This window comes from Ostrea edulis, chromosome 1 (assembly GCF_947568905.1).
Source record: "Ostrea edulis chromosome 1, xbOstEdul1.1, whole genome shotgun sequence".
NCBI lineage: Eukaryota > Metazoa > Mollusca > Bivalvia > Ostreida > Ostreidae > Ostrea > Ostrea edulis.
In genome coordinates this window covers 67,422,284-67,432,733 of record NC_079164.1, presented here as the reverse complement: position 1 = coordinate 67,432,733, position 10,450 = coordinate 67,422,284, and the positions used below count along the sequence as shown (strand labels likewise).

The window sequence follows — 10,450 nt, the reverse complement described above, 5'->3', positions numbered from 1 at the left end:
AGATTGAATTTCAAATTTACAACCCTTAGATTACCAATTAGGATGCCAAAGCATGTTGAATAATCAGCAAAATTTTCTAAAGGAATGTGAGAGGAAGTGAAAAATAAACAAACTTTTAAAACTATAGGCCTTTCCGAAAACGTGAGTTATCTCTCTTTGTATTCTTACATTTAGTGTGAATATGACAACTTCCGGGTAGTATCACACTCAGACTGCGCATATATTATAAGAGTTATATTAGTATGGGTGTTGTTCAAAAACTGAATTGGAAATCACGCAGACATTCATTTGTTTACAAATGTCTCCAATAACGACTGACATAATTATTTTGTATGAAATCAGAACAGAACTTCTGATTCTCAAGAGATGATGGCATCTCATCGACTCAAAGCTCGGGTTTTTACGAGGATCGACACGTGCAAAGATCTTGCATAACATGCCCCCCCCCCCCCCCCTTTTCCAAAAAAACAAAAATCAATTAAATTAGGAAATCAACGCTCTCATTGTTTTATCAGGGCTAAAATTATTCCACCACTACCAATCGATTCTTTCAAAAATAAACCAGATTGCAATGTTTGGGTAACTTTCTCCAAAGTACCTGGACATGTTCATTCTGTGTGCAAATCATTTGTACACTGCAGCATGAGGCTGGAATTGTTTTAAAATATCAACTGATATGTTTAAAATGCAGAAAAATAGGTAATTAAATATTTTTTTAAAAATTAATTTTATTCAATATTGCTCGATTGATATAAATTATTTTTCATAGACCTGTGTGATCCCAAGGGGGGGGGGGGGGGGGGGGTGTTGCCATATTCTCAAATGTACTCTTTGGGGGAAGGTAAGTTTAACCCACAATAGAATGCTTTTGACGTCTCTCTATCTTCCCTCTTTTATTTGTTTTAGCCCCCTTGAAATGTAAGTGATTATATATACGTATCGTGTCATAACAGAAATTGCAATGACAGATTTAGATCCCCCTTTTCGCCACAAATTTACAAAATAATTTGAGTAAAACTCCAAATATTTTACCCCAAACGGCTGTATTTACAGGTGCACACTCTTGCCAACTATAAATTCAGGGCGTTCAATTACTAGTATAAGTTATTTTATTTTCAAAACAATTGTATGTGTAAATGTCAGTTTAAAGATGGTTTCTGACGACTAATTATTTATGGTTATACTTGTATTTGAAACTGTATAAAGTTTGTGAGTAGTCAGCTGGAAATCTGTCAGTGGACTCTCACTTGCAAGTACAGGCTGGGATAAATTTTATACTCGCCAATCAAAGAGATGGACTTTTTCAAAATCCAGAGGCGTCAGTCCGACATACCTAGACGTACATCGTGGCAGAACTTTTATCGCTGAATGTACTACATTGAGTACAAGTAACTTCTGATATTTTACTATAAATCTGACTGTATTGAAACACGGGCTAAAGATCCTGAGGAAATGTATGCAATATATAATATATACTAATTTCAGTCATAAAACACGTGAAATCCTGGAAAGTGGGAGGGGGAAGGGTAGTTAGAATAATCTGACTGCGCCTCATGACAGGCCCGCTGTAGTAAATTACATCACTTTAACGATAGAACATTCTATCGGGTCCTCCTCTACTTACAACATTAATTTTCTATTATTTTTACATGCAAAGTTGGTTATTTTCACGTGTATGAAGTAAACTTATGCATTGTGATTTTTTTTATTAACGTTAACATATTTGTTGGCATGATTACTGTAAAATTATACAGCAATATATTTGTAGCCTTCTGCAATGTTGATAATGACGCTTCTCGAATATACTACCCGGAAGTCTTACACTACTCTTACGCACGCGTACTATGTCCCGGATCAAGGAAAGATAACTCATGTTTTCGGATTGGCCTATATGCAAGATCAAAATACATGTACTATAAAATCTATATCTATTGAGGAGAATATATTTTATAAAAATTCATGAGATCTTGTTGCAAATATAAGATTCTCATAGATATTTTTCAAATAAATAAACATTGTTAATAAAAGAGGACCTTTGCAAAATTATAAGTTGCTGATTTATCCCACAATGTAAACTTGTTAAAATCAAAGATCGCAAAAAGTCAATTATAGTATCTGTTTAGCATATATCCAACTACTAACCAAACTAAAGATAATCTTAAGCGAATACATCAAAGGACTAGTTAGCAGAGAGAAATATTTGCTAATATTTCTGGTAGGCATATAAAAGTTGGTTCCATTGCCTTTTTCATTGGAAGACATCACAAGGCAATGTAAGGTGAGTAGGATTTATAGCGCTCGAACACAGGCAACTTAATTGTGATGTCTCCATCCTAAAAATGCAATAATCGTGTTTTAACTTGTAGCACCTATCACAAAAATAATGTAGAGAGCATAAGCCCACTACTCACGCAGGATACATCTGTGTTGTTTCTGCAACTGGTTTGAACTTGGGTAAAGAAAGGTCTCTCTGTTTACATTTTGCTGAGTGAGATCTTTGTCGACAAACTGCCATCTGAAATGGAAATAAAAAATCAAGGAAATGCTGTTTTGGGCTTTACAGAAATATCATATACAGTCAATCTGATTAAAATCAGATCCTCGATGCGCTCCTTTTTCTTCATCTTGTCGCTACACGTGTAGCGGCAAGATGAAGAAAGAGGAGCGCATCGAGGATCTGATTTTAATCAGATTGATATACAGTATTTTTCTCAAAAAACTTTCCATTCCACATACAGTCCCTGAAACGTTCTACTTTCCCACTTGAATGATCAACGCACAGTGAGCGAACGGTGAACACGTGGTGAGTGAACGGTGACCACACGCAGAGTGAACAGTGAGCGCACGGTGAACACAAAGTGAATGGTGAGCACACGGTGAATGCAAAATGGTCTATTCATTTGGTATATTTCGGATTTTCCCCTTGGATTGTATTTACTTTATAATCAGGTAGAGAATATATATATGAATACATCTCTTAGTTCATTTTTGTGCAAGTACTGGATGTATATTTCTCATGAAAATGATCGTAAATTTCACATCAATGCACGTAGCAATCATGCACAAACAAAAGAAAATTTCATATGTACATTGTTTACAATATTACATACACAGATACATGTATACATGAAAAATAGAAACATCTATTTCATAATATTTAGAATTCTTGACGTTTTCATAAATCATGAATATTGGTGGGTCATCTCGGTATAATACATGTATAATTATAGTATTTTTAAAATTACTTAATACAAAAGTAGGGATGTTAATAATCAATCAATAATACAAAAGTATAAACGAAGCATGTGAAATAAAGATAGTCTATTTATTAGCGCCAAGAATTTACAGGTGTACATGCATGACTTCAAAATTTACGAGCGCGGTCGTTTTGGAATACACCCAATTAAAAAAACATCTCCTAAAGGAATCAAGATAAATGCATTGAACAACCAACACGGGTAGAACAGGTACCTCGTGTTGACACCTGAACACTTTTAAATACTAGTATAAAAGGTTTATCCCTGTAGATTTTGAGTAATTCACTCTACTGCAAATACATGTATAGTATATCGACCTGAGGAAATAATCCCAGAACTAATGTACGTATGTACAAAATGAGTAGAGTGACCATGAATTTACATTTTAGATAGTGCAATATTTGCATATTTTTGATGCAGATAAAACTTATATTGTACTGAACTATACATATATCATATGTGGGGCAGAAATGTATGCAAAATATTTCATCTTTATATTAGAGACAAACAATTCAAAAGTTTCAAATTTGGGGAAAGGAGTAAATACATTTATTGACAATGTCTCTCATAAATATAGGCGTAAAATAATCAGAAATATTTGTCAAATCAATTTGACATTTGGGCACGAATGTGCATTGAAATGTACAGTGTAGCATCAGGGTTTTTTTTAAGTAAGAGAGGGGGGAGGGGTTAAGAAAAATAATAAACTTATATATAGAATTCTTGTCTAGTGAAACAAAATAAAATATAATAAATTGTGCTTTTTCCCAAACTTGAAAATATTAAAATGATAATTCGGGTGTAGGCGAGGTATTTATTGACTGAAACTGCCTCATTTTCGTAGGCTCTTGCATTTTTCTCTCTTTCAGAACTTTTCCCACTTTTTAACCAAACAATATGTGTTTTGTAATGATAATAACAATGATTTATTCTAGACTATTCTTTGATATTGATGAGTGAGCTGCAGTTTTTCTTGTATTTTCACTGTTGATAATCCTGATATTTGTACTTTATAAATTAAATTTCTGACATAATAAGAAAGTTTATTTTCACTCTTATGCACACGTTCCTTTTTCAATTTTGCCTTGCTATGAAACTCGATTCTTTGACTTTGGTGTTCCGAATGACAGTGAACGGTGAATGCTGGACAGCTTGCCCCCAAGACAACTCGCCCTCAAGACAACTTGCCCCCTCTCAGGACAATATTCTCTTGAGACAACTCACCCCCAATATTATATACATGTATAAATATATCATATTTTATTTTGTGTGTGTGTGTAATTGTACAAATATTTACACTTTTAACCCTATAAAGATACGTCTATTTATTTCATACTTTAACACGAGTGGTAAATTCTAATAGAATTATACACAGATTTAATTAGTGCATTTCAGACAAAAAAATGATATTTTTCATAATTCAATTGGCTAGGAAAATTATATTTACTGATTTTAGGTTATTGATTAAATGTCTCCAATACTGAGAAAAATGGTGGGGGGGGGGGGGGGGGGGGGGCTGTGAGTTGGGAGATGTGTGTGTGTTTTATCGATACAGTATACTACTTAAGTGTAAATGTGAAGCATGAATATTAAGTTTATAATGGCTTTGCTTTACTGATTCGTTTCACTCGGCAATTTCGGAGTGAAAAGTACTCTGATGATGAGTACCTTAACGTTTGAAGTAAATTTATTACAGCTTGGGGGGAATTAAACAAAAATTATTAGATTTAACAACAGACGCAGATTACTGATAATTATACTACGTCAGCTGAAGACCAAGCTAATACTCTCCCTACCAAACCCTCTGCTGTATTATGTATTTTACATAAAAGTGATGATGAATTTACTGAACCCAAACACAAGATTTTCACTGAAATCTTTCATCTTACATAAAAAGACACAAAGTTCAGTGTTTATGTGAACATGTCTTTTTGTCTGTGATGGATATATACTATCTGTAAGAAGTTTATTAATTTTTGCCAATACACCACTTTGATATAGACCAAAAATAATAATTGTAAACATGTATGATCTGAAGGGGTGAGTTATCTCCAGAGAGGGGGCGAGTTGTCCTGAAGAGAGGGCGAGTTGTCTAAGGGGCGAGTTGTCCCGAAGATGGGGTGAGTTGTCTTGGGGGCAAGTTGTCCTGATACCTGAACGGTGAATGCACGATGAACGTTTTGTGAATGCACGGTGAGCGCAAAACTGTAAATAGAGAGCGCACGGTGAACGAACGGAAAAATGGTAAAGTAGAACGTTTCAGGGACTGTAATAGGCATAAAATATAAGAGACCCATGGACCTCAACACCCCTAACACAAATTTGAAAGTACCCTAAATAAGGATGCTTCAATTAAAATAATGCTTTCTTTGATTTCTTAAATGGAATGAAGGTCTGATACCCCACATGACCAGACCTCTTGCCACAGGGGCTATGAAATCTAAAAGTTGTAGACAGCTACATATATATATATATATATATATATATAGTATAATTTGTCCAAACCGGCCTTTGAGTACTCCGGCGCTCTGTCAATTCCGGTCACAAAATATAGTCCCTAACATTTCTTTAACAAATCCTTTATTAATAATTCCCTGTACTCCGGATACTGCGTATTCTGTATATCGGCCGGCTTACACAGTCCCAACTGCTATCAATTAACTTTAATTATCCTGTGTAAACCGGCCCCACGATGATACACCACCCTAATTGTTGCGGTCAATTGTATTCGGTGTACACAAGGTCCCAACTGCTCGTAATTAGCTCTAATTATCGCATTTAAACCAGCCACCCCACAATGACCAACCTGTCGGTATTCGGTCGATCACACGTGGTGTACACAAAGGGTGTCTCAAGGGAAGTCACAGGTAAGTAAAAGAGTGCAACTGGCGAGGAGTCGCGATCAGTTTAAAATAAAACCTGATTTTTAGGGGGTGCACTTTTCAATTATGACAGCACCACGCACGAGGTAATGGCGCTCCCCCTAACGACAGAGACGAGAACTGACATTAAAAGACAAAGTTCAATTAATCGATGAATTCAATACATTCTTGGAATGAAACAAAATCGGCAACAATCCCGTTATGTTTTCCAAAAGCAGGGTTTCCCCTCGTGGACTTCTCGGAGCTCTACGGCGAGTCAGGTAGTGATGATATGCAGTTAGTTAGCACAACTCGCCATGTCCGGTCGATCACTCGGCATTGCATTAGTTTCCGTTTCACAAATTGAGACAGTTGAAAGCGATACATTTACATTACAATGAAAGCTGGGAAAGACAAATTTTAAACGAACACAACACAAACTTGACGAACATACATAATGTAGCACTTGATAACGGCGATGATGTAGACGAAATCGACAATTTACCAACAGAAAATTGCGCGAATAATTCCCAGATTTTAAACTGTTTAATAAAAATTGAAACTTTTTCAAATGAGCACGACAATAAAACACTGACATTTTATTTTTACATTTTGAATTCTTTTGTGATATATTAAAACGTTAGCAATCATTACACACGTATGCATAGATAGTGAATACAAGGGAAGCAACTCTAATTATTGTCAACATTCTGCACTCCGGACTCTGTGCAAACCGGCCAATTTCTTTGGAACCACACATAGCCGGTTTAGACAGATTATACTGTATATACTTCCTCTAAATCATTAGCTTATTAGTTTATATTCAATGTCAGCAAAACAAAACAACAAATTTCAACCACTGATCATTTAAAAAAAAGCGGCGGTGAAAATTACCTGGATAGTTGAACCACAGAGGGACTCAGTTTTTAACACAAGACATCCGTACAAACCACAATTTGATCCATACAGCAGAAGGACACGGTAAATGCATAATCCACCTTGGCTGTACTGTATTTATAGAGTTTTGATATTTGGTTTAATTGCCTGTATCTATGTTGCACAAAAGTGTAGAAGTACTCGGTGAAACTCTAGAAACTCACCATTTGCCCACACCATCTGCATGGAACTTGAACAGTCCTCATTGCATGTTCCAGGTCAGTGGCTCTCCTGAGATCATGAGGGTCAAATATCCCTCTGCACTCTGGACACTGGGCTTCATCATGGGACTGATAAGGTGCGATGCATTCTGTACAATATCTACAGTCAGAAATTTATACATTTTATAACATGATTAATACTAGTTGTTAAGGATTTACTTCATACTACATGCAAGTAGGATTTGAGTACATAATTTCTACTGCTTCAGATCACTCATTGACAAAAGCATATATCACAGCCTTAGTATTTGTAGTACAATTACAGTGCTTCCCAAGGTCTTCTGGTACTTACTGGACATTTGGTCCAGTAATGGTTGAGTTATTACTGGACCAAATCACATTTTACCAGACCAAAATTTTATCTGCAAATTAATCCCCTATTGTGGCCCCACCTTACCCTTGGGGGCCATGGTTTTGACAAACTTGAATTTATGAATTTACACTACATCAGAAAGCTTAATATTTCATGTAAATTTAAACTTTCTGGCCCAGTGGTTCTTGAGAAGATTTTTTAAAGATGTCCCCTATATATTCCCATGTTAACCTTTGATCCCCTATTGTCGCCCTACCCTGCCCCTGGGGGCCATGATTTTAACAAAATGTCAGGAAGCTTTCATGTAAATTTGAATTTCTGTCCCAGAATGGCATCAGCGACGTACTTTATTAACCCAAGCATTTCACTTCAGATTCATCAGTGGAGTAAACTTTTCCAACCCGTGTTCAACACCAGTGTTATGAAATACACGTTTTTTTTAAAACTCGAGCAATTCGCGTAACTCAAATCAAACGTGTCCATGTTGTTCAAGTACTTCTTGTCAGTTTAAACGCTTTATTTCCTTGTTATTTATTACCTAATTCAAACGTTTCAAAGACGTCTGTAATTTCATGGGATATTTCTCACTTGTATTATCACCCTCTCCGGGGGAATTGAAGATGATTGCAAGTTTGATAAATTTTTGAGTTAAACTTAAAACAGGTTTTCTGTTTGCATTGACTAAAAAACAGAGTAAATTTTGGGACATGCTGCTAAAAATTGAAAATTTATCTGATCATGTATTTCATTGGGAAAAAAAATCATCGGACACTTAGTCCGGCCAACAACTGATATTGATCGGACCAAAACAAAAATTACCGGACATTTGCCAATGTCCGACGGACCTTCGGAATCACTGCAATTATTGGTAGCCAGGTAAATATTTAGTGACTATAGGAGCAATGCCACACTGATGCTAGTGCAGAGTATTTCCAAAGCACTTTTGCTGATGATACGAAATGATTGCGAAGAAAAGTCATGATTTAGGCCTCTGGATGAAATGCCATAAGCTTATCTGCTTCCGGCTTCCTTTTGACTGCAGTAATGTTATGGTCTAATTTCCTTGTATATTTATAATACTGTCGTCTGCAAAAATAAATGGCTTCGATGTTCGGTCCCTGTGTACTAAAAATATTGCAATTTAGTTATATTATCAAAACAACCATCGGATGGATTTCTTAATGAACTCAATCAATCACATATTCTTCTCCAAAAAGCAACCAAACATTGTTGCATTTCTATTGAGAAACCAAAAGCAAGCCTGTTCCTAATCTCCTGTTCCAAGAATTAATAACCTCCCCTACATGCAAGATCCAGCAAGTTCGCTTTGAATTTTAAACGTTCCTTGAGTTTCCAAGTTTAAAATAAATAAATAATCTTACGTGTGGTTGTGGCCGCATTTTATATGGACTGGAGATCTGAATATCTCTAAACAGATAGGACATTTATAAGGGGCTAACTCGGAGTCGATGTCAGATTTGACTCCATACTGTTGTTTACGTCTGTCAGCCATTTGAACCTTTCCGGATATGACGTGAGGTGTAAATATTTCGTTCGTATCACAAGTTATGTCTTATTCTATCATTCGGTAAACTATATGGAGTTGTTTTGTCCCTAAGAAAATAAAATGTATCCACAAATGATCACATGCAAATTCTACTTGAAATTTATGATAAGACAAACTAAATTAGACAATTTTAATCCTTCTATCCTATAAGTACGACTCCGTGGCGCAACGGTAGCGCGTCTGACTCCAGATCAGAAGGTTGCGTGTTCGAATCACGTCGGGGTCAAAGCTGATGTTTTGTTATTTTTTGTCCACAAAATCATCAAATGAATTCAACAGAAGCTTATGAAACTAGTTCTAATTGTAACGGGGACCGTTACATATGTTCCCCAAACCTCCCCCAATTAAAAAGTGATGTTCTTGTGAATCTATAGCAAAAAATCATTTTATTTTAGCCTTTAATTACATGTAGTATGTTCAATATGGTCATTTCAGTACCAAAAAATGAAAGAAAGCGTTGCACGCGCATACACGCGCACGCGTGTATGATTCCGAATTTTTGTTGATGTCGTTCAACAGGCATTTGTATCATATACCCACAGTGTGAATTTCATAACGTTTCCATCAAATAGAAGGAAGTTATAGCGATTTTAAAATCGTCCAATCAGAATTCAGCACACGTGCATGCACGTGCTGAGCAGTAATTCTAACCACAGCAATTTGTAAGGAGTACCAAGACACATCTAAACCATTAATATCAATAGAATTTGATGATAAACAAAAACGTTATCGTCCTTTAAAAATTGAACATTTAAAAACCGTTGCACGCGCATGCACGTGTGCATTGGCATTTTTTTGTTACACCAATATATAGATACACATATTGTCTACGTATGCTGTGAATATCATCTCATTCGCTTCATAAATAAGATAGTTACAAACGTTTTAGTATTATCCAATCAAAATGAAGCGCACGTGCATGCGCGTGCAAATTGGTAATTTTGACCATGCAGATCAGTTAACGGTCTCAATATCTACCTATGATATGAATTTCAAGCCATTTCAATGAACAACAAAAAAGTTAGACTGATTCCAAAGTTAGTGTACAAATTTTGTAATGCGCGTGCACGCGCATGTGTGCGCGTGCTGACAAAAAAAACTATTATTTTTCATATATACAAATGATATACTATCATCCTATTTAGGTTTTATATCGCTTCCTTCAATATTCTGATTTTCCATTTTTTGTACCAAAATTGCAATGCACGTGCACGCGCGTGGATGCACGTGCAGACAAAATTACTATCACTATGCACATCTACAAACGCTATACTATCATCCTGGAAAGTTTCATA

General features: G+C 35.8%; 1 protein-coding gene and 1 non-coding gene across 2 annotated transcripts in view; one reads left to right on the top strand and one right to left on the bottom strand.

The window, feature by feature from the left end:
- Window positions 1–9,216, bottom strand: part of LOC125646452 (E3 ubiquitin-protein ligase RNF166-like) — a 15,099-nt gene extending 5,883 nt beyond the window's left edge. The window contains exons 1-3 of the mRNA XM_048872757.2: window positions 8,971–9,216; window positions 7,219–7,375; window positions 2,412–2,515 (exon numbers count right to left, since the gene is read on the bottom strand). Coding sequence (XP_048728714.1) covers window positions 2,412–2,515; window positions 7,219–7,375; window positions 8,971–9,101 — 392 coding nt within the window. The 5' untranslated portion in view covers window positions 9,102–9,216. The remainder of the gene's footprint in view (window positions 1–2,411; window positions 2,516–7,218; window positions 7,376–8,970) is intronic.
- Window positions 9,217–9,309: 93 nt separating this feature from the next.
- On the top strand, window positions 9,310–9,381 carry Trnaw-cca (transfer RNA tryptophan (anticodon CCA)). Its single transcript has one exon. It is a non-coding gene; the product is annotated as a tRNA-Trp (tRNA).
- The last annotated feature ends 1,069 nt before the right edge of the window (window positions 9,382–10,450 follow it).